General features: G+C 48.7%; 2 protein-coding genes and 3 long non-coding RNA genes across 5 annotated transcripts in view; 4 read left to right on the top strand and 1 right to left on the bottom strand.

Annotated features, from left to right (window-relative positions):
* LOC146423113 (uncharacterized) overlaps positions 1 to 23871 on the top strand; it is a 51995-nt gene that overhangs the window by 24174 nt on the left and 3950 nt on the right. The window lies entirely within an intron of this gene.
* LOC146423114 (uncharacterized) overlaps positions 1 to 23871 on the bottom strand; it is a 52917-nt gene that overhangs the window by 27053 nt on the left and 1993 nt on the right. The gene's annotated exons all lie outside the window — the stretch shown is intronic.
* Positions 2724 to 7519, top strand: LOC146423118 (uncharacterized). The gene is made up of 3 exons (XR_014847712.1): positions 2724 to 2804; positions 5324 to 5523; positions 7404 to 7519. It is a non-coding gene; the product is annotated as an uncharacterized LOC146423118 (long non-coding RNA).
* LOC146423116 (AP-1 complex subunit sigma-1A) lies at positions 10543 to 23628 on the top strand. Its single transcript, XM_085045219.1, has 6 exons — positions 10543 to 10675; positions 10810 to 10830; positions 13503 to 13681; positions 17692 to 17800; positions 20214 to 20351; positions 23126 to 23628. The coding sequence occupies exons 2-6, from the start codon at positions 10828 to 10830 to the stop codon at positions 23171 to 23173; spliced, it is 477 nt and encodes a 158-aa protein (XP_084901345.1). The 5' UTR covers positions 10543 to 10675; positions 10810 to 10827; the 3' UTR covers positions 23174 to 23628.
* On the top strand, positions 12917 to 13426 carry LOC146423117 (uncharacterized). The gene is made up of 2 exons (XR_014847726.1): positions 12917 to 12973; positions 13340 to 13426. It is a non-coding gene; the product is annotated as an uncharacterized LOC146423117 (long non-coding RNA).

Below are 23871 nucleotides of genomic sequence, written 5' to 3'. Positions count from 1 at the left end.
TTTCCTGAAATTTTGGGACTAAAACACCCCATTTGTTCCCTGATTTTGGGGATGAAACACCCAATTTTTTGTCTAATTTTGGGGATGAAAAACCCAATTTTTTCCTGATTTTGGGACTAAAACACCCAATTTTTCCTGATCTTGGGGATAAAAAACCCAATTTTTTCCTAATTTTGGGGTTAAAACACTCAAATTTTTCACTGATTTTGGGGATAAAAACCCAATTTTTCCTCTAATTTTTGGGATAAAACACCCAAATTTTCCTGTAATTTTGGGGATAAAATACCCAAATTTTTCCCTAATTTTGGGAATGAAATTCCCAATTTTTCCTCTAATTTTGGGGATAAAAAACCCAATTTTTCCTCTAATTTTGGGGATTAAAACACCAAATTTTCCCCTAATTTTGGGGATAAAATTCCCAATTTTTTCCCGATTTTGGGACTAAAACACCCAATTTTTCCCCAGTTTTGGGGATAAAATTCCCAAATTTTCCTCTAATTTTGGGGATAAAATTCCCAATTTTTCTTCTAATTTTGGGGATAAAATACCCAATTTTTCCCCAATTTTGAGGATAAAATACCCAAATTTTTCACCGAATTTAGGGATAAAATTCCCAATTTTTCCCCAGTTTTGGGGATAAAATTCCCAATTTTTCCTCTAATTTTGGGGATAAAATTCCCAATTTTTCCTCTAATTTTGGGGATAAAATTCCCAAATTTTCCTGTAATTTTGGGGATGAAATACCCAATTTTTCCCCAATTTTGAGGATAAAATACCCATTTTTTTCCTAATTTTGGGGATGAAATTCCCAATTTTTCCTGTAATTTTGAGGATAAAATACCCAAATTTTTCACCAAATTTGGGGATAAAAAACTCAATTTTTCCCCCAATTTTGGGGATAAAAACCCAAATTTTTCCTAATTTCAGTGATGAAATTCCCAATTTTTCCTGTAATCTTGGGGATAAAAATCCCAATTTTTCCCCTAATTTTTGGGATGAAAAACCTAATTTTTCCTCTAATTTTGGGGACAAAACACCCAATTTTTCCCTCATTTTTGGGAAAATTTTGACGAAATTTGGGGGAATTTTCCCTCCAAAACCCCAAAACCCCAAAATCCCATAATTTTTTGGTCTCCAACCCCAAATTTTTTTGGGAATTTCAGGTCTGGTGTCCTCGGCAGCGTCCAGCCTGGAGCACCTGCTGAGTGACCCGCGGGGAGGTCGAGTCGCGGTCAGATTTTGGGGATGAAAAACCCAATTTTTCCTGAAATTTTGGGACTAAAACACCCCATTTTTTCCCTGATTTTGGGGATAAAACACCCAATTTTTTCCTGTAATTTTTGGGATGAAAAACCCAATTTTTTCCTGATTTTGGGACTAAAACACCCAATTTTTCCTGATCTTGGGGATAAAAAACCCAATTTTTTCCTAATTTTGGGGTTAAAACACTCAAATTTTTCACTGATTTTGGGGATAAAAACCCAATTTTTCCTCTAATTTTTGGGATAAAACACCCAAATTTTCCTGTAATTTTGGGGATAAAATACCGAATTTTTCCTGTAATTTTGGGGATTAAAACACCCAATTTTTCCCCTAATTTTGGGCCAGAAATTCCCAATTTTTCCTGTAATTTTGGGGATAAAATACCCAATTTTTTCCCTAATTTTTGGGATTAAAAACCCAATTTTTCCTGATTTTGGGGATGAAAAACCCAATTTTCTCTCATTTTTGGGAAAATTTTAATGAATTTTTTGTGAATTTTCCTCCAAAACCCCAAATATCCTAATTCCCTCCACCCCAAAACCCCAAATCCCATAATTTTTTTGGTCTCCAACCCCAAATTTTTTTGGGAATTTCAGGTCTGGTGTCCTCGGCAGCGTCCAGCCTGGAGCACCTGCTGAGTGACCCGCGGGGAGGTCGCGTCGCGGTCATCGCGCTGGGCGGAGCGGCCGAGGCGCTGGACGCTCGGCCAGGAGCTCTGCGGCTGCAGATCAGGCGCCGACGAGGTTTCGTGAGGATTGCACTGAATTTTGGGTGGGTTTTTGGGGGAATTTGGCAAAAATTTGGGTCATTTTGGGGTCATTTCGGGGAGTTTCAGGGTGGATTTGGGGTAATTTCTGGGGGATTTGTAGCCATTTTTGGCAAATTTCCGGGGGATTTGGGGTCATTTTTGGGGGATTTGAGATCATTTCCAGGGGATTTTTGGGTCATTTTGGGGGATTTTGGGATGATTTGGGGTCATTTTGGGGTGATTTGGGGTCATTTCTGGGGGATTTTGGGTCGATTTGGGTGGGATTTCTGGGGGATTTGGGGTCATTTTGGGGTCATTTTGGGATGATTTTGGGTAATTTTGGGTCATTTTAGGGTGATTTGGGGTCATTTCTGGGAGATTTTGGGATGATTTGGGGTCAATTTTGGGGTCATTTTGGGGGGATTTGGGGTCATTTCTGGTGGATTTTGGGTTCATTTTGGGATCATTTTGGGAGATTTTGGGATGATTTGGGGTCATTTTGGGGTCATTTCTGGTGGATTTGGAGCGATTTCTGGAGGATTTGGAGTCACTTTGGGGTCATTTCTGGGAGATTTGGGGGGACTTGGGGGGATTTTGGGGTCATTTTGGGGTCATTTCTGGAGGATTTGGGTCATTTCGGGTGGATTTGTGATCATTTTTGGGGGATTTGGGGTCATTTTGGGGTGATTTGGGGTGGATTTGGCACCCCCGAGGCGCTGGACGCTCGGCCAGGAGCTCTGCGGCTGCAGATCAGGCGCAGGAGGGGATTTGTCAGGATCGCCTTAAATTTTGGGTGGGTTTTTGGGGCATTTTGGGGTCATTTGGCAAAAATTTGGGTCATTTTGGATGGATTTTGGGGGAGTTTTAGGGCGATTTTGGGTCATTTCTGGAGGATTTTGGGGTCATTTTAGGGGGATTTTGGGTAATTTTGGGTCATTTTAGGGAGATTTGGGGTCATTTTGGGGTGATTTGGGGCATTTCTGGGAGATTTTGGGATGATTTGGGGTCATTTTGGGATGATTTGGGGTCATTTCTGGTGGATTTTGGGTGATTTTGGGGTCATTTTGGGGGATTTTGGGGTGATGGCGCTGGACGCTCGGCCAGGAGCTCTGCGGCTGCAGATCAGGCGCCGACGAGGTTTCGTGAGGATTGCACTCAATTTTGGGTGGGTTTGGGGTGAATTTGGGGCATTTTTGGGGTCATTTGGCAAAAATTTGGGTCATTTTGGGGGAGATTTGGGGGATTTTTTGGATCATTTTGGGTCATTTCTGGTGGATTTTGGGGTCCTTTTAGGGGGATTTTGGATAATTTTGGGTAATTTTGGGGGATTTGGAGTCAGTTTGGGGTCATTTCCAAAAATTTGGGTCATTTTGGGGGGATTTTGGGATGATTTAGGGTGGATTTGGGGTAATTTCTGGGGGGATTTGTAGCCGGTTTTGGGTAACTTCTGGGGGATTTGGGGTCATTTTGGGTCATTTCTGGGGGATTTGGGGTCATTTTGGGGCATTTTGGGGTGATTTGGGGTCATTTTGGTGGATTTGGGGACAATTTTGGGGTCATTTTTGGGTGGATTTGGGGTCATTTTGGGTCATTTCCAGCGGATTTTGGGATCATTTCTGGTGGATTTTGGGCCAATTTGGGGTCATTTGGGGTCATTTCTGGGGATTTGGGGTCAATTTTGGGATCATTTCTGGAAGACTTTGGATCATTTCTGGTGGATTTGGGGTCATTTTGGGGTCATTTTGTGTCATTTTGGGGGCATTTTGGGAGATTTGGGGTCAATTTTGAGGTCATTTCTGGTGGATTTTGGGGTCATTTCAGGTCAAATTAGGGTCATTTCTGGGGGATTTGGAGTCATTTTGGGGTAATTTTGGGTAATTTCTGGGGAATTTGGGGTCATTTTAGGGACATTTCTGGAGGATTTGGGGTAATTTTGGGTCATTTCTGGGGGATTTTGGGGTCATTTTGGGATGATTTGGGGTCATTTTGGGGTCATTTCTGTGGGATTTTGGGATGATTTGGGGGGATTTTGGGGTCATTTCCAGGGGATTTGGGGTCAATTTAGGGTCATTTCCAGGGGATTTTGGGTCATTTTGGAGTCATTTTGGGTCATTTCTGGGGGATTTGAGATAATTTCTGGGGGATTTTGGGGTCATTTTGGGTCATTTTTGGGGGATTTAGGGTAATTTTCGGTGGATTTGGGGTCATTTCTGGAGGATTTGGAGTCATTTGGGGTCATTTCTGGGGGATTTTGGGGTCATTTTGGGGTCATTTCCAGCGGATTTAGGGTCATTTCCAGGGGATTTTGGGTCATTTTGGGGTCATTTGGGGTCATTTCTGGAAGATTTGGGGTCATTTAGGGTAATTTCTGGGGGATTTGGGGTGATTTGGGGTCATTTTGGGATCAAAAAATCAGATTTTTTTTTAAGGATTTCTCATTTCTGGGATGAATTTCACCCCAAAAAATCAGATTTTTTTGGGGATTCCCCAATTTTGGGATGAATTTTAACCCCAAAAATTCAGATTTTTTTAGGATTTTCTCATTTCTGGGATGAAATTTAACCCAAAAAATCAGAATTTTGGGATGAAATTAACCCAAAAAAATCGAATTATAGGAATGAAATTAACCCCAAAAAATCGAATTTTGGGATGAATTTAACCCCAAAAATTCACATTTTTTTTAGGATTTCACCCCAAAAAATCACATTTTTTTTAGGATTTGACCCCAAAAAATCGAATTTTGGGATGAATTTTAACCTCAAAAAATCGGATTTTTTTATGATTTCTCATTTCTGGGATGAATTTAACCCCAAAAAATTCAGATTTCTTTTCAGGATTTAACCAAAAAAATAACATTTTTTTAGGATTTCACCCCAAAAATTCACATATTTTTTAGGATTTCACCCCAAAAAATCAGATTTTTTTAGGATTTTCCATTTTTGGGATGAAATTAACCCAAAAAATCAGATTTTTTTTAGAATTTCACCACAAAAAAATCGAATTTTTTTTAGGATTTAACCCCAAAAATTCAGATTTTTTTATGATTTCTCATTTCTGGGATTAATTTAACCCCAAAAATTCAGATTTTTTTTAGTATTTCACCCAAAAATTCAGATTTTTTTAGGATTTCACCCCAAAAAATCAGATTTTTTTAGGATTTCTCATTTCTGGGATGATTTTAACCCCAAAAAATCAGATTTTATTTACAATTTAACCGCAAAAATTCACATTTTTTTAGAATTTAACCCAAAAAAATCAGATTTTTTTTAATATTTCACCCCAAAAATTCAGATTTTTTCCCAAATTTTCCAGCACTCCCCTGGTTCCCGTGTTCAGTTTTGGGGAAAACGACCTTTTCCAGCAAATCCCAAACCCTCCTGGATCCAAACTCAGGGATTTCCAGGTGAGACTTCAGAGGATTTTCGGCTTTGCTTTGCCCATTTTCCACGCCAGAGGAATTTTCCAGTACAGTTTTGGGATTTTGCCTTTCCGGAGAGCGATTCACACCGTGGGTGAGTGAAAAAATTTGGGGGGAAAAATGGGGATTTTGGGGAAATTTGGGGAAAAATGGAAATGTTTGGGGAAAAAGGGAAAAAATTTGGGGTAAAAATGAAAAAATTTGGGGGAAAAATGCAAAATTTGGGGGAAAAAAGGCAAAATTTGGGGGAAAAAAGGCAAAATTTGGGGTAAAAAAGGCAAAACTTGGGGGAAAAATGCAAAATTTGGGGGAAAAAAACCTGATAAATTTGGGAAATTTGGGGGGAAAATGAAAATTTTGGGGGAAAAAATCAAAAAAGTTGGGGAAAAAAGCAAAAAAATTTGGGGGAAAATTTTGAAAAATTTGGGGACAAAACCCCAAAAATCTGGGGAAAAATGCAAATTTGGGGGAAAAACCTGAAAAATTGGGGAAAAAATCCAAAAATTTGGGAAAAACCTGAAAAATTTGGGGGAGGAAATGGAAATGTTTGGGAGATAGAAAAAATTTGGGGAAAAATGCAAAATTTGGGGGAAAAACCTGAAAAATTTGGGAAATTTGGGGGAAAAATGAAAATATTTGGGGAAAAAATGAAAATATTTGGGGGAAAAATTAAAATATTTGGGGAAAAAAAGCCCAAAATTTGGGGGAAAAAATGGGAATTTTGGGGAAATTGAAAATGTTTGGGGAAAAATAAAATATTTGGGGAAAAAGGGAAAAATTTGGGGAAAAGGCCCAAAATTTGGGGGAAAAATGCAAAATTTGGGGGAAAAATGAAAATATTTGGGGAAGAAATGGAAATATTTGGGGAAAAAAAGCCCAAAATTTTGGGGGGAAAATGGGAAATTTGGGGAAATAATAATGTTTGGGGAAAAAATAAAAATATTTGGGGAAAAATGAAAATATTTGGGGAAAAAATAAAAATATTTGGGGAAAAAAAGCAAAAAAAATTGGGAAAAACTGAAAATTTGGGGGAAAATTTGGGAAAAAAAACCCCCAAAAATTTGGGGAAAATGCAAAATTTGGGGAAAAAACCAGAAAAATTTGGGAAAAATATGGAAAATTTGGGAAAAAATGAAAATATTTGGGGAAAACTCCCAAAATTGGGGAAAAATTGGGGAAAAATGCAAAAAAATCGAGAAAAAACTCAAGAAAAAAATTACAAAAATTCGATTCAAAATTACCAAAAACTTAATAAAAAATTACTCAAAATCGAGGAAAAATTGCCAAAAAATTGAGGAAAAATTACCAAAAATATGAAAAAAAAAAATCTTTAAAAATTAGGAAAAAAATCTTTAAAAAATAAAAAAAAAATCTGGGAAAAATCTTTAAAAATCAGGAAAAAAAGAAAAAAATCAGGAAAAAAATCCCCAAAAATCAGGAAAGAAATCCCAAAAAATTGGGAAAAAATTCAAGAAAAAATTACAAAAGATTGGGAAAAATTGCAAAAAAATTGAGGAAAAATTACCAAAAAATCAAGAAAAAAATCTTTAAAAATCAGGAAAAATCCCCAAAATCAGGAAAAAATCCCCAAAATTTTGGGGAAAAATCCTAAAATAATCAGGAAAAAAATCTGAAATAGGAAAAAATTAGCAAAATCTAGAAAAGAATCTTTAAAAATCAGAAAAAAGCCCTCAAATAATCAGGGAAAAATTCCCCAAAAATCCCAAAAAATCCGGAAAAAATACCCAAAAATCGAGAAAAAAAATCTTTAAAATTCAGGGGAAAAAATCCCAAAAGATAATGAAAAAAAAATCCCCAAAAATCAGGAAAAAAATCCCCAAAAATTGAGAAAAAAATCTTAAAAAATCAGGAAAAAAATCCCAAAAATTTGAGAAAAAAATCCTAAATAATCAGGAAAAAATCCCAAAAATTTGGGAAAAAAACTTTGTAACCCAAATTTTCCCAAAAACCCAGTTGGATCACCTCTGGAACTGCCGAAAATCCCGAATCCCTCGGCTGAAGAAATCGAATTTTGGCATCGATAAAAACCTCAGAAATTCGGGAAAAAAACCCTAAAAAATAGAGGAAAAAATTAACAAAAAATTGATAAAAAATAGAAGAAAAAATGATGAAAAATTGATTAAAAATTCAAGAAAAAATTACGAAAAATCGAGAAAAATTACAAAAAATCGAGAAAAATTACCCAAAAAATTGAGGAAAAAAATTACAAAAAAATGGAGGAAAAAATTGCCAAAAAATCAAGAAAAATTTACTAAAAATCGAGAAAAAATTACAAAAAAATCGAGGAAAATTACCAAAAATTCGGAAAAAAATCCCAAAATCAGAGGAAAAAATCGAGAAAAATTTTAAAAAATCAGGGAAAAATCAAAAATTATTTGAAAAATCCGAAAAATCAGGAAAGAAAATCCAAAAAATCAGGAAAAAATCCCCAAAAATCAGGGAAAAATCTTTAAAAATCACGAAAAAAATCCCAAAAAAATCAGGGAAAAATTGAGAAACAAAACCAAAAAAATCCGGAAAAAATCCCAGAAAAACAGGAAAAAAATCCCAAAAAATCAGTTAAAAAACCCCAAAAATTCAGGAAAAAATCTCAAAAGATCAGGAAAAAAATCCCCGAAAATCAGAAAAAAATCCTGAAAAATCTGGAAAAAAATCCAAAAAAATCAGGAAAAAAATCCAAAAAAATCTTAAAAAATCACCAAAAAAATCCCCAAAAAATTGAGGAAAAATCCAAAAAAACCAGGAAAAAATCCCAAAATTTTGTGACCCAAATCTTTCCCCAAAATCCCAGTTGGATCACCTCTGGAACTGCCGAAAATCCCGAATCCCTCAGCGGAAGAAATCGAATTTTGGCACGGAAAATACCTGGAGAAACTGGAGGAGCTTTTCGAGGAGCACAAGTTGGGATATGGAATTCCACCTGAGCGACACCTGAGCTTCGTGTGAACCCAAAATCACCCCAAAAATTAGGGGGGAAATCCCAAAATTTGGGGGGAAATTTGAAAATTTGGGGGGAAAATCCGAAAAGTTGTGGAAATTCTGAATAAATTGGTTTGAAATTGAGGTTTGTTGTGATTTTTGGAGATTTTTTTTGAGATTTTTTAAAATTTTTTTTTTAATTTTTGGGGGATTTTGGAGATTTTTTGGGGAATTTTTTGGGATTTTTTTGGGGATTTTTTGGAGATTTTTTTGGGGTGATTTTGGAGATATTTTGGGATTTTGGGAATTTTTGGGGGATTTTTTTTGGATTTTGGGGGAATTTTTGGGGAGTTTTTTTGAGGTTTTTTTTTGATTTTTGGGGGATTTTTGGGGATTTTTGGAGATTTTTGAGTTTTTGGTGATTTTGGGGATTTTGGGGGATTTTGGAGATTTTGGGTATTTTGGGATTTTTTGGATTTTGGGGATATTTGGGATTTCTTGGGGATTTTTTTTGGGACTTTTTGGGGATTTTTTTGGGACTTTTTGAGATTTTTTGGAGTATTTTTTTTGGATTTTGGGGATTTTTTGGGGGACTATTTTTTGGGGGATTTTTTGGGAGATTTTTTGGGGATTTTTTGGTATTTTTTGGGGAATTTTTGGGGATTTTTTGAGATTATTTTGGTATTTTGGTAATTTTTGCAGATTTTTTGGGGGATTTTTTGAGATTTTTTGGGGATTTTTTTTGGGATTTTGGGGTTCAGGATCATCTGAGGAAGGAAAAACCCCAAAAAGTTTGGGTGAAAATCCCAAAAGTTTGGGGGGAATCTGAAAAGTTGTGGAAATTCCGAATAAATTGGTTTGAAATTGAGGTTTGTTGTGGGTTTTGGGGATTTTTTGGGGGATGTTGGGGACTTTTTGGAGATTTGGGGGGATTTTTGGGGGGATTTTGGTGGATTTTTGGGTGATTTTGGAGTTCAGGATCATCGGAGGAGGGAAAAAACCCCAAAAAATTTGGGGTAAATTTGACCAATTTTGGGATTCCGGGAAGATTTATACTCAACCACCTCCTGTTTTTTGGGGCGATTTTCCCCCATTTTTCGGGTCAAACCCCCCAAAATCCTCCATCCCCCCGTTGCTATGGCAACCATCCCCGTGGCAACCATCCCCAGCAAGCCACGCCCCTTGGCGCCAAGCCACGCCCCCTTCTCGTTACCATGGAAACGGCTCTGATTTCCCCCATTGAGGGAAATACTCCAGCAGCAAGCCACGCCCCCATCTCGTTGCCATGGCAACAGCGACGCCCTTTCCACATTGCCTGGGAAACAAGCCACGCCCCCTCTTCGTTGCCATAGCGACAAGCCACGCCCCCTCCCTGCAAGGCGTCCTTACCTTGGCGACAAGCCACGCCCCTTTGTCCGTTGCCATGGCGACAAGCCACGCCCCCCCGGCAAGCCACCGTTGCCTTGGAAACAAGCCACGCCCCCCTCCTTGCAAAGCACTCGTTGCTTTGGGGACAAACCACGCCCCTTTCCCCGTTACCATAGCGACAGGCCACGCCTCCGCCTGGCTAGCCGCTGCTGCCGAGACAAGCCACGCCCTCTCTCCGTTGCCATAGCGACCAGCCACGCCTCCTCTCGACAAGCCAACCTTGGCGACAAACCACACCCCCTCCCATTACCATAGCGATAAGCCACGCCCCCTCCTAGCGAAGCCCCGCTTGCCCTGGTAACAAGCCACGCCCCCTCCAAGTTACCATGGCGACCAGCCACACCTCCTCTCTGCAAGCCCTCGTTACTTAGGCGACAAACCGCGCCCCCTTCCGTTGCCTTGGAAACAAGCCACGCCCCCCTCCTTGCAAGAGCGCATTCCCTTTGGAGACAAACCACGCCCCCTCCCGTTGCCATAGCGACAAGTCACACCTCCTCTCGGTAAACAATCGTTACCTAGGAGACAAACCACACCCCCACTTCCCCGTTGCCATAGCGACAAGCCACGCCTCCTCTCTGCAAGCCAACCTTGGCGACAAACCACGCCCCCTCCCGTTGCCATGGAAACAAACCACGCCTCCACCTGGCTAGCCGCCGTTACCTAGGAGACAAACCACGCCCCCTCCCGTTGCCATGGCGACAAGCCGCTCCCCCGTCCGGCGCTCCGAAGCGGAAGCGGCGCGGCGTTGCGCGGTGACGTCACACCCGGAAGCGGCGGGCCCGGCGCGGCGCTGCCGGAGGCGCGGAGGAGCTCCGTGCGACCCCCGGGACCCCCCGGGACCCCCCGGGACCCCCCTGACCCCCCCTGACCCCCCCTGAGCCCCCCTGAGCCCCCCTGAGCCCCGGGAACCCCCTGACCCCCTGAGCCCCCTGACCCCCCTGAGCCCCCTGACCCCCTGAGCCCCCTGAGCCCGGGAACCCCCTGAGCCCCCTAGGCCCCCCTGAGCCCCCAGGCCCCCGAGAGCGGCGCCATGGTGAGAGGAGGGGGTGGCGGGGAGGGGAGGCAGGGTCACGTGGTGCTGGGGGAGTTCCGGGTTGGGGGCGTGACCTTTGACCTTTGACCTTTGACCCAGTTTGGGGGGGAGGGGCGGGTACCCATCCCCCACCCTTGTCCGGAGAGGTTCCCACGTGACGTCAGCGCGGCGGGGGAATCCCCCTTGGAGCACGTGACCCTGTGGGGATTCCCCCAAAAACCACGTGACCCCATGGGGATCCCCCCAAATTCCCCATAGGGACCCCAAAATCCCCCAAATTCCCCCCAAAATACCCCAAAATCCCCCAAATTCCCCCCAAAATACCCCAAAATCCCCAATTTTAAATACCCAAAATCCCCAATTCTTCAAAATACCCTAAAAATCCCCAAATTCCCCCAAAATACCCCAAATTCCCCAAATTCCCCCAAAATACCCAAAATCCCCAAATTCCCCCAAAATACCCCAAAATCCCCAAATTCCATCAAAATACCCTAAAATCCCCCAAATTTCCACTAAAATCCCCCAAATTCCATCCCTAGTGACCCAAAACCCCCAAAATACACCCCCAAATCCCCAAAATACCCAAATCCCCAAAATACCCCAAATCCCCCAAAATACCCAAATCCCAATCACGGTGACCCCAAAATCCCCCTCAGGGACCCCAAAAACCTCCCAAAATCCCCCAAATTGTCCCCAAAATCCCCCAAATTCCCACTAAAATCCCAATCATGGTGACCCCAAAATCCCCCAAATTCCATCCACAGTCACCCCAATCCCCTAGGGACTAAAATCTCCTAAAATCCCCAAATTCCACCAAAATACCCTAAAATGCACCATGGTGACCCTAAATCCTCTCAGGACACCAAAATCCCACTGGGACCCAAATCCCCCAAATATCCCAAACTCCTCTAGTGACCCCCAAATTCCTAAAATCTATGAATTTGAGCCCAAAATCCCCTTAAGGAGCCAAAAAAACCCCATAAATCCCACGAATTCCAATGATGAGACCCCAAATCCACCCCAGGGACCCCCAAAACTCCCCCTAAAATCCCCCAAATTCCCTCCTGAGCTTCCCAAACCCACCGTGGGGACCCCAAAATCCCCCTAGGGACCCCAAATTCCTCCCAAAATCCCCCAAATGCCATCCCTAGTGACCCCAAATTCCAAGCACGGTGACCCTAAAAACCCCCAAATGCCCCAAATTCCATCCTGACCTCCCCAAATCTCCCACAGGGACCCCAAAACCCCTATAGGGACACCAAATTCCCCCCAAAATACCCCAAATTCCCCCCAAAATACCCCAAATTCTTACTAATATCCCCCAAATTCCAATCATGGTGTCCCCAAAACCCTTAAAATCCCCCAAATTCCGTCCACAGTGACCCCAAAATCCCCAAAATTCCATCCTGACCTCCCCAAATCTCCCACAGGGACCCTAAAATCCCTATAGGGACCCCAAAAACCTCCCCAAAATGCCCCAAATTCCAATCATGGTGACCCCAAATCCCCCTCAGGGACACCAAAATCCCCATAGGGACCCCAAAAACCTCCCTAAAATCCCCCAAATTCCATCCATGAGAGCCCCAAACCCCTTCCCAGTCCATCCCAGTCCATCCCAGTCCATCCCAGTGACCCCATTTCCCCCCAGATGTGGCTCCAGCTGCTGTTCAGCCACCAAGGGAAGCTGAATTCCTCATTCCAAACCCCCAAAATCCCCTAAAAATCCCCCAAAACCTCCCAAATCCACCCCAAATCCCCTCCCAGTCCCTCCCAGTCCCCCCCAGTAACCCCAGTTCCCCCCAGATGCGGTTCATGCTGCTGTTCAGCCGCCAAGGGAAGCTGAATCCCTCATTCCAAACACCCAAAATCCCCTAAAAATCGCCCAAAACTCCCCAAAAATCCCCAAAACTCCCTCAAATCCCCAGAAACTCCCTCCCAGTCCCTCCCAGTCCCTCCCAGTTCCCCAGTAACCCCAGCTCCCCCCAGATGTGGTTCATGCTGATGTTCAGCCGCCAAGGGAAGCTGAATTCCTCATTCTCAACCCCCAAAATCCCCTAAAAATCACCCAAAAATCACCCAAAATTCCCTCAAATCCTCCCAAAATCTCCCCAAATCCCCTCCCAGTTCCTCCCAGTCCCTCCCAGTAACCCCAAAGCTCCTCCAGATGCAACTCCAGCTGCTGTTCAGCCACCAAGGGAAGCTGAATCCCTCATTCCCAGCACCCAAAATCCCCCCAAAATCCATCAAAAATCCCCCAAAACTCCCCAGAATTCCCTCAAATCCTCCCAAAAAATCCCCAAAACTCCCCCAAATCCCCTCCCAGTCCCTCCCAGTCCATCCCAGTAACCCCATTTCCCCCCAGATGTGGCTCCAGCTGCTGTTCAGCCACCAAGGGAAGCTGAATTCCTCATTCCAAACCCCCAAAATCCCCTAAAAATCCCCCAAAACCTCCCAAATCCACCCCAAATCCACCCCAAATCCCCTCCCAGTCCCTCCCAGTCCATCCCAGTAACCCCAGTTCCCCCCAGATGCGGTTCATGCTGCTGTTCAGCCGCCAAGGGAAGCTGAATTCCTCATTCCCAGCACCCAAAATCCCCCCAAATCCTCCCCAAATCCACCCCAAATCCCCTCCCAGTCCCTCCCAGTTCCCCCAGTAACCCCAGTTCCCCCAGATGCGGTTCATGCTGCTGTTCAGCCGCCAAGGGAAGCTGCGGCTGCAGAAGTGGTATCTGGCCACGGCCGACAAGGACAAGAAGAAGATGGTCAGGGAGCTGATGCAGGTGGTGTTGGCCAGGAAACCCAAGATGTGCAGCTTCCTCGAGTGGAGGGACCTCAAGGTGGTCTACAAGAGGTAAAAAAAAAACCCCAAAAAAACCTGAAAACCCCCCCAAAAAAAACCCCGAAAGAGACCCAAAGAAAACCCTGAAAGGCACACCGAAAAAGCCTCAAAAACTCAGAAACTGCAAAAGCAACCCAAAAAAACCTCTGAAAAGAAACCCAAAAACCCCCAAAAACCCCCAAAAAACCCCAAAAAATCCCCAAAAAATCCCCAAAAAAACCCCCAAAAAACCCCAAAAAACCACAAAAAACCCCAAAAAATATTGGTTTTTCCACCCCAGAGAGAGGGAATTGAGAAAAATGTCACCTCGTGGCCCAAAAAACCAGCTTGACCACGGTTGGGTTGACCACGATTGGGCTGACCCTGGTTGGGTTGTCCACACTGGGTTGACCACGGTTGGGTTGACCATGGTTGAGCTGACCGTGTTGAGTTGACCATGGTTGGGTTGGCCGTGGTTGGGTTGACCACACTGAGTTGACCATGGGTAGGTTGACCACAGATGAGTTGACCATGGATGGGTTGACCACACTGGGTTGGCCATAGTTGAGTTGACCATGGTTGGATTGACCATGGTTGAGTTGACCACACTGGGTTGACCATAGTTGGGTTGACCATCTTTGAGTTGACCGTGGTTGCGTTGACCACATTGGGTTGACCACGCTTGGGTTGACCGTGGGTGGGTTGACCACAGTTGGATTGACCGTGCTTGAGTTGACCACACTCGGATTGACCACACTGGGTTGACCACATTGGATTGACCACGGTTGAGTTGGCCATGGTTGGATTGACCGTCTTGGGTTGACCACGGTTGGGTTGACCAGACTGGGTTGACCATGGCTGGGTTGACCACAGTTGGGTTTACCATCTTGGGTTGACCATGGTTGGGCTGACTTGTGTTGGGTTGACTATGGTTGGGTTGACCACAGTTGGCTCGACCATTCGTGAGTTGACCACACTGGGTTGACCACAGTTGGGTTACCATGGTTTAGTTGACCACACTGGGTTGACCACTGTTGGGTTGGCCATCTTGGGTTGACCACAGTTGGATTGACCACAGATGGGTTGACCATGGCTGTGTTGACTGTGGTTGAGTTGACCATGGATGGGTTGACCACTGTTGTGTTGACCACACTGGGTTGACACCGGTTAGGTGGACCATGATTGGAGTGACCACATCATCTCAACCACGACTGAGTTGACCACACTGAGTTGACCACGGTTGGGTCGACCATGGATAGGATGACCGTGGTTGGGTTGGCCATGGTTGGGTTGACCATGGATAAGATGACCATGGATGGGATGACCATGGATGGGTTGACCACAGTTGTGTTGACCATGGTTGAGTTGACCACTGTTGGGTTGACCACTTTTGGGTTGACCATGGTTAGGATGACCATGGATAGGATGACCACAGTTGGGTTGACCATGGATGAGATGACCACGGATAGGATGACCATGGTTGGGTTGACCACACTTGGGTTGACCGTGGTTGGGATGACCACAGTTGAGTTGACCACACTTGGGTTGACCATGGATGGGATGACCACAGTTGTGTTGACCATGGTTGAGCTGACCGTGGTTGAGTTGACCACAGTTGGGTTGACCACTTTTGGGTTGACCATGGTTAGGATGACCATGGATAGGATGACCACAGTTGGGTTGACCCCACTTGGGTTGACCATGGATGGGTTGACCACTGTTGGGTTGGCCATGGTTGGGTTGACCATGGATAGGATGACCACACTTGGGTTGACCACGGTTGCTTTGACCAGCCACATTTCCCACGCTGCCACCCGGTGTCCCCCTGTCCACCCCCGGTTCCCGGTGGCTCTTGGTGTCCCCAGATGTCCCCGGTGTCCCTCTGTCCACCCCTCATTCCCGGTGGCTCTCAGTGTCCCCAGCTGTCCCCGGTGTCCCCAGCTGTCCCCAGGTGTCCCCAGGTGTCCCCAGCTGTCCCCAGCTGTCCCCGGTGTCCCCAGCTGTCCCCAGCTGTCCCCGGTGTCCCCAGCTGTCCCCAGCTGTCCCCAGGTGTCCCCAGGTGTCCCCAGCTGTCCCCAGCTGTCCCCAGCTGTCCCCGGTGTCCCCAGCTGTCCCCAGCTGTCCCCGGTGTCCCCAGCTGTCCCCAGCTGTCCCCGGTGTCCCCAGCTGTCCCCAGCTGTCCCCAGCTGTCCCCGGTGTCCCCAGGTGTCCCCAGCTGTCCCCAGCTGTCCCCAGCTGTCCCCGGTGTCCCCAGCTGTCCCCAGCTGTCCCCGGTGTCCCCAGCTGTCCCCAGCTGTCCCCAGCTGTCCCCGGTGTCCCCAGCTGTCCCAGCTGTCCCCAGCTGTCCCCAGCTGTCCCAGGTGTCCCCAGCTGTCCCAGGTGTCCCCAGCTGTCCCCAGCTGTCCCCAGCTGTCCCCGGTGTCCCCAGCTGTCCCCAGCTGTCCCCAGCTGTCCCAGGTGTCCCCAGCTGTCCCAGGTGTCCCCAGCTGTCCCCAGCTGTCCCCAGCTGTCCCCGGTGTCCCCAGCTGTCCCCAGCTGTCCCCAGCTGTCCCCGGTGTCCCCAGCTGTCCCCAGCTGTCCCCAGATGTCCCCAGCTGTCCCCGGTGTCCCCAGCTGTCCCCAGCTGTCCCCAGATGTCCCGGTGTCCCCAGCTGTCCCCGGTGTCCCCAGCTGTCCCCAGCTGTCCCCAGCTGTCCCCAGTGTCCCCAGCTGTCCCCGGTGTCCCCAGATGTCCCCAGCTGTCCCCACTGTCCCCAGATGTCCCCGGTGTCCCCAGCTGTCCCCAGCTGTCCCCGGTGTCCCCAGCTGTCCCCGGTGTCCCCAGCTGTCCCCAGCTGTCCCCAGCTGTCCCTGGTGTCCCCAGCTGTCCCAGCTGTCCCCGGTGTCCCCAGCTGTCCCCGGTGTCCCCCGGTGTCCCCAGCTGTCCCCAGATGTCCCCAGATGTCCCCGGTGTCCCCAGCTGTCCCCAGATGTCCCAGCTGTCCCCAGCTGTCCCCGGTGTCCCCAGCTGTCCCAGCTGTCCCCACTGTCCCCAGATGTCCCCAGCTGTCCCCAGCTGTCCCCGGTGTCCCCGGTGTCCCCAGCTGTCCCCAGCTGTCCCCAGCTGTCCCAGCTGTCCCCAGCTGTCCCCAGATGTCCCCAGCTGTCCCCAGCTGTCCCCAGATGTCCCCAGCTGTCCCCAGCTGTCCCCAGCTGTCCCCGGTGTCCCCGGTGTCCCCAGCTGTCCCCAGCTGTCCCCAGCTGTCCCAGCTGTCCCCGGTGTCCCCAGCTGTCCCCAGATGTCCCAGCTGTCCCCAGCTGTCCCCAGCTGTCCCCGGTGTCCCCAGCTGTCCCCAGCTGTCCCCAGCTGTCCCCACTGTCCCCAGTGTCCCCAGCTGTCCCCAGCTGTCCCCGGTGTCCCCAGCTGTCCCAGATGTCCCCAGATGTCCCCAGGTGTCCCCAGCTGTCCCCAGCTGTCCCCAGCTGTCCCCGGTGTCCCCGCTGTCCCCAGCTGTCCCCGGTGTCCCCAGCTGTCCCCAGATGTCCCCAGCTGTCCCCAGCTGTCCCCGGTGTCCCCGGTGTCCCCGCTGTCCCCAGCTGTCCCCGGTGTCCCCAGCTGTCCCCAGATGTCCCCAGCTGTCCCCAGCTGTCCCCGGTGTCCCCAGCTGTCCCCAGCTGTCCCCAGCTGTCCCCAGCTGTCCCCGGTGTCCCCAGCTGTCCCCGGTGTCCCCAGCTGTCCCCAGCTGTCCCCAGCTGTCCCCAGCTGTCCCCGGTGTCCCCGGTGTCCCCAGCTGTCCCCAGCTGTCCCCAGCTGTCCCCAGCTGTCCCCGGTGTCCCCAGCTGTCCCCGGTGTCCCCAGCTGTCCCCAGCTGTCCCCGGTGTCCCCAGCTGTCCCCAGCTGTCCCCAGCTGTCCCCGGTGTCCCCAGCTGTCCCCAGCTGTCCCCAGCTGTCCCCGGTGTCCCCAGCTGTCCCCGGTGTCCCCAGCTGTCCCCAGCTGTCCCCAGCTGTCCCCGGTGTCCCCAGGTGTCCCCAGCTGTCCCCAGCTGTCCCCGGTGTCCCGCAGGTACGCCAGCCTGTACTTCTGCTGCGCCATCGAGGGTCAGGACAATGAGCTGATCACGCTGGAGCTCATCCATCGCTACGTCGAGCTCCTCGACAAGTACTTCGGCAGCGTGAGTGCCCGGGGCCTGGCCAGGGGTCATCGGGGTCATCGGGGTCATTGGGGTCACCTCGGGGTCATCAGGGTCATCTTGGGGTCATCAGGGTCATTGGGGTCACCTTGGGGTCATTGGGGTCATCGGGGTCACCAGGGACATTGGGGCAGCCTGGGGTCATCAGGGTCATTGGGGTCACCTCGGGGTCATCGGGGTCACCTTGGGGTCATCAGGGACAGCCTGGGGTCACCTTGGGATCATTGGGGACATCAGGGTCACCTTGGGGTCATCAGGGTCATTGGGGTCACCTTGGGGTCATCAGGGACAGCCTGGGGTCATCAGGGATAGTGTGGGGTCACCTCAGGGTCATCAGGGTCATCTTGGGGTCACCAGGGACAGCCTGGGGTCATCTTGGGGTCATTGGGGTCACCTCGGGGTCACCAGGGACAGCCTGGGGTCAGCAGGGATAGCCTGGGGTCACCTTGGGATCATTGTGGTCATCATTGGGGACATCAGGGTCACCTCGAGGTCATCAGGGACAGCCTGGGGTCATCTCGGGGTCACCTCAGGGTCATCAGGGTCACCTCAGGGTCACCAGGAATAGCCCAGAGTCACCTTGGGATCATTGGGGTCACTGGGGACATCAGGGTCACCTCGGGGTCATCAGGGACAGCCTGGGGTCATCTCGGAGTCATCACGGACAGCTTGGGGGTCACCTTGGGGTCACCTCGGGCTCATTGGGGTCACGTCAGGGTCACCTCAGGGTCATCAGGGTCATTGAGGTCACCTTGGGGTCACCAGGGACAGCCTGGGGTCATCAGGGATAGCTTGGGGTCACCTTGGGATCATTGAGGTCATTGGGGACATCAGGGTCACCTTGGGGTCACCAGGTGACGTCAGGGATAGCCTGGGGTCACCTTGGGGTCACCTTGGGGTCATTGGGGTCTCCTCGGGGTTATCAGGGACACCCCAGGGTCACCTTGGGGTCACCAGGGACAGCCTGGGGTCATCAGGGTCACCTCAGGGGTCATCAGGGACAGCCTGGGGTCACCTTGGAGTCACCTCAGGGTCATTGGGGAATGGCCTGGGGTCACCTCAGGGTCACCTTGGTGTCATTGGGGACATCAGAGTCACCTTGGGGTCACCTTGGGGTCACTGAGGACAGCCTGGGGTCATCACGGATAGTCTGGGGTCATCTAGGGTCATTGGGGTCACCTTGGGGTCATTGGGGACAGCCTGGGGTCACCATGGGGTCATCAGGGACACCCCGGGGTCACCTCAGGGTCACCAGGGACATCTCAAGGACATCCCAGGGTCACCAGGGCCACCCCAGGGTCACCTCGTGGTCACTAGAAGCAGCCCAGGGTCACCCCAAAGTCCTCCAGGAGTTCCCCAGGTGCCACCAGGAGCCCCTCAAGGCCACCAAGGTCACCCCAAAGTTCTCCAGAAGCCCCTCAAGGCCACCAGGAGCCCACCAAGGTCACCCCAGGGCCACCAAGGTCACCCCAAAGTCCTCCAGGAGTCCCCCAAGCCCCCCAGCCCCACCCCACTGCCCCCAACCCCAAATTTTGGGGTGACCCCTGAGTGACCCCGTGACCCCCGAGTGTCCCCAAGTGACCCTGAGTGACCCCCAGTGATCCCAAGTGTGCCCTGAGTGACCCCAAGTGACCACTGACCACCCTGAGTGACCCCCAAGTGTCCCCCAAGTGACCCCGAGTGACCCTGAGTGACCCAAGTGTCCCCTGAGTGTCCTCTGAGTGACCCCAAGTGTCCCTGAGTGACCACAAGTGACTTCTGAGTGACCCCTGAGTGACCCCCAAGTGACCCTGAGTGACCCCAAGTGTCCCCTGAGTGTCCCCGAGTGACCCTGGGTGACCCCAAGTGACCTCTGAGTGACCCCTGAGTGACCCCTGAGTGTCCCCGAGTGACCCTGAGTCACCCCGAGTCACCCCTGAGTGACTCCAAGTGACCCCAAATGACCCCGAGTGACCCTGAGTGTCCCCAAGTGGCCCTGAGTGTCCCCTGAGTCACCCCTGAGTCACCGCATGAGACTCCAAATGACCCCAAGTGACCCCTGAGTGTCCCCAAATGTCCTCAAGTGACCCCAAGTGTCCCCAAGTGTCCCCTGAGTCACCCCTGAGTGACCCCTGAGTGACTCCAAGTGACCCCTGAGTGTCCCCGAGTGACCCTGAGTGACCTCAAGTGACCCTTGGGTGACCCCAAATGTCCCCAAGTGTCCCCAAATGACCCCTGAGTGACCCTTGGGTGACCCCAAATGTCCCCAAGTGTCCCCAAATGACCCCTGAGTGACCCCAAGTGACCCTTGAGTGACCCTTGAGTGACCTGAAATGTCCCCAAATGACCCCGAGTGACCCCAAATGTCCCCAAATGTCCCCGAGTGTCCCCGAGTGACCGCTGCCCGCCCGGCCAGGTGTGTGAGCTGGACATCATCTTCAACTTCGAGAAAGCTTACTTCATCCTGGACGAGTTCGTGATGGGAGGAGAGATCCAGGACACCTCCAAGAAGAGTGTCCTCAAGGCCATCGAGCAGGCCGACCTGCTCCAGGAGGTGGGACACCCCGAAAATCCCTGGGGACACCCCAAAAATCCCGGGGAGACCCCAAAAATCCATTGGGAGACCCCAAAAATCCAAGGGGAGATCCCAAAAATATGGGGAGAAACACCAAAATCCATGGGGATCTGCTCCAGGAGGTGGGACACCCCGAAAATCCCGGGGACACCCCGAAATTTGGGGGGAGACCCCAAAAATCCATGGGGAGATCCCAAAAATATGGGGAGAAACACCAAAATCCATGGGGATCTGCTCCAGGAGGTGGGACACCCCGAAAGTCCCGGGGACACCCCGAAATTTGGGGGGAGACCCCAAAAATCCATTGGGAGACCCCAAAAATTTGTGAGAGAACTTGGAGGGTCATGGTGACCCCAAAAATCCCATATAGAAGAGTTATGGGGTCATGGTGACCTCAACCTGCTGCAGGAGGTGGGACACCCCAAAAATCCCTGGGAGACCCCAAAATTTGGGGGGAGATCCCAAAAATCCATTGGGAGGGGCTTGAGGAACCCCAAAATCCATGGAGGTTCTTGGAGGGTCATGGCGATCCCAAAAATCCCATATAGGAGAGTTCTGGGGTCATGGTGACCTCAACCTGCTGCAGGAGGTGGGGACACCCCAAAATCCTGGGGAGACCCCAAAATTTGGGGGGAGACCCCAAAAATCCATTGGGAGACCCCAAAAATTCATGAGAGAACTTGGAGGGTCATGGTGACCCCAAAATCCATGGGGATCTGCTGCAGGAGGTGGGGAACCCCAAAAATCCCAGGGGAGACCCCAAAATTTGGGGGGAGATCCCAAAATCCCTGGGGAGACCCCAAAAATATGTGGGGAGATCCTAAAATATGTGGGGAAACACCAAAAATTCATGAGAGAACTTGTAGGGTCATGGCGATCCCAAAAATCCCATATAGGACAGTTATGGGGTCATGGTGACCTCAACCTGCTGCAGGAGGTGGGACACCCCAAAATTCATGGGCACACCCCAAAATTTGTGGGGAGATCCCAAAAATCTGTGGGATTGGGCTTGAGGGACCCCAAAAATCCATGGAGGTTCTTGTAGGGTGATGGTGATCCCAAAAATCCCATATAGAAGAGTTATGGGGTCATGGTGACCTCAACCTGCTGCAGGAGGTGGGACACCCCAAAAATCCATGGGGACACCCCGAAAATCCATTGGGAGGGGCTTGAGGAACCCCAAAATCCATGCAGGTTCTTGGAGGGTCATGGTGACCCCAAAATCCATGGGGAGACCCTGAAATTTATGGGATTGGGCTTGAGGGACCCAAAAATCCATGGAGGAACTTGTAGGGTCAGTGGGATCCCAAAAATCCCATATAGAAGAGTTATGGGGTCATGGTGACCCCAAAATCCATGGAGAGATCCCCAAAAGTCCACGGAGGAACTTGTAGGGTCAATGGTGATCCCAAAAATCCCTTGTAGAAGAGCTGTGGGGTTGTGGGGAACCCCAAAAAATGGGACTCCTTGCTCCCCAAATTTTGGGGTTGGATCCCCTCTTTATCCCCCAAAGCGCCCCCCAAATTTTGGGTTCAAATCCCTCCTTTTCCCCCCAAATTTTAGGGTCAGATCTCCCCTTTCCCCCCATATTTTAGGGTTCAAATCCCTCCTTTTCCCCCCAAATTTTGGGGTCTGATTTCCCCTTAATCCCCAAATTTTAGGGTTCAGATCCTTCCTTTCCCACCAAATTTTGGGATTTGTTCCCCCCTTTTCCCCCCAAATTTTGGGTTCAAATTCCCCCTTTTATCCCCCAAATTTTGGGGGTTTTTTCCCTCTTTCCCCCAAATTTTGGGGTTTTATTTCCCACTTTCCCCCCAAATTTTGGGATCACATCCCCCTTTTCCCCCCAAATTTTGGGTTCAAATTCCCTTTATCCCCCAAATTTTGGGGTTTGTCCCCCTTTTCCCCCAAATTTTGGGGTTTTATCCTCCCTTTCCCCCCAAATTTTGGGATTTTTTGCCCAAATTTTGGGTTCAAATTCCCCTTTTTATCCCCAAATTTTAGGATTTTATCCCCCTTTTCCCCCAAATTTAGGGTTCAGATCCCCCTTTCCCCCCAAATTTTAGGGTTAAATTTCCCTTTCCCCAAATTTTGGGGTCAACTCCATTTTAACCCTTTGTTCCCCCAAATTTTGGGGGTTTTCCCCTTTCCAAATTTTGGGTTCAATCCCCATTTTAACCCCTTCTTTCCCCTAAATTTTAGGTTCAGATTCCCCCTTTTATCCCCCAAAATTTTGGGGTTTTGTCCTCCCTTTCCCCCAAATTTTGGGATTTGTTCCCCCTTTCCCCCCAAATTTTAGGGGTCAAACCCCCCTTTTTAACCCTTTCTTTCCCCCCAAATTTTGGGATTTGTTTCCTCCTTTCCCCCCCCAAATTTTGGGGTCAAATCCCCTCTTTATCCCCCAAATTTTGGGTTCAAATCCTTTTTCTAAAATTTTGGGGTTTAATTTCCCTTTTTCCCCCAAATTTTGGGGTCAAAACCCCCCATTTAACTCCTTTCATTCCCCCCAAATTTTGGGGTTTTCCCATTTAACTTCTTTCCCCAAATTTTGGTCAAACCCCCATTTAACCCTTTCTTTCCCCCAGATTTTGGGTTTTTCCCCCATTTAACCCTTTCATTCCCCCAAATTTTGGGGTCAACCCCATTTAACCCTTTCTTTCCCCCAAATTTTGGGTTTTTTCCCCATTTAACCCTTTCTTTCCCCCAAATTTTGGGGTCCAAACCCCCCAATTTTAACCCTTTCTTTCCCCCAGGAGGACGAATCCCCCCGCAGCGTTCTGGAGGAAATGGGGTTGGCATAACCCAAAAAAACCCCAAAATTTTTATTTTTTGGGGTCAACACCACCCCCCCCCCCAAATTTTGGGGACCAATCCCAGCCTGAGGAAGATGATGGGGGAGGGGAGAAGACCCCCCCCGCCCCCCCAAAATGTAAATATATCTATAAGGGGGGATTTTTGGGGTGGAGTCCCCAAATTCTTTGGGGTGGGGTCCCCAAATTTTTTGGGATGGTCCCCAAATTCTTTGGGGTGGGGTCCCCCAAATTTTTTGGGATGGTCCCCAGATTTTTTGGGATGGTCCCCAAATTTTTTTTGGGGGAGGAGGGGTCCGAAATCAGTGCCCCTCCCCCATTTTTTGGGACCCCCTACCTAATTTTTTGGGGTTTTTTCCCAATTTTTTGGGGTTTTTTCCCAATTTTTTGGGGTTTTCCCCCCAATTTTTTGGGATCCCCCGTGATGGGACCATCCCCCCCCCTCACCCCCCAAAAAATAAAAACCCAAAAAAAATTTGGAATAAAAACCTGTGGAGCCTCAAAGTGGATTTGGTGATTTTTTGGGTTGGATTTTCACCCCTGGGGGGCAAATTTTACCCCAAAAATGTCCAAATTTGCCCCAAAATTGTCCAAATTTCGCCCTAAAATTGTCCAAATTTCACCCCAAAATTGTCCAAATTTTACCCCAAAAATTGTCCAAATTTTACCCCAAAATTGTCCAAATTTAC

Source organism: Lichenostomus cassidix, unplaced genomic scaffold (assembly GCF_008360975.1).
Source record: "Lichenostomus cassidix isolate B80296 unplaced genomic scaffold, HeHo_3.0 HiC_scaffold_34, whole genome shotgun sequence".
NCBI lineage: Eukaryota > Metazoa > Chordata > Aves > Passeriformes > Meliphagidae > Lichenostomus > Lichenostomus cassidix.
The sequence above is the reverse complement of the archived record's forward strand: the minus strand, read 5'-3'. Positions and strand labels throughout refer to the sequence as shown.

Coding starts and splice junctions, on each gene's coding strand:
- LOC146423116 (XM_085045219.1), top strand. Junction 13,682..17,691: donor CTCAAGGTGGTCTACAAGAG/GTAAAAAAAAAA, acceptor GGTGTCCCGCAG/GTACGCCAGCCTGTACTTCT. Junction 17,801..20,213: donor TCGACAAGTACTTCGGCAGC/GTGAGTGCCCGG, acceptor CCGCCCGGCCAG/GTGTGTGAGCTGGACATCAT.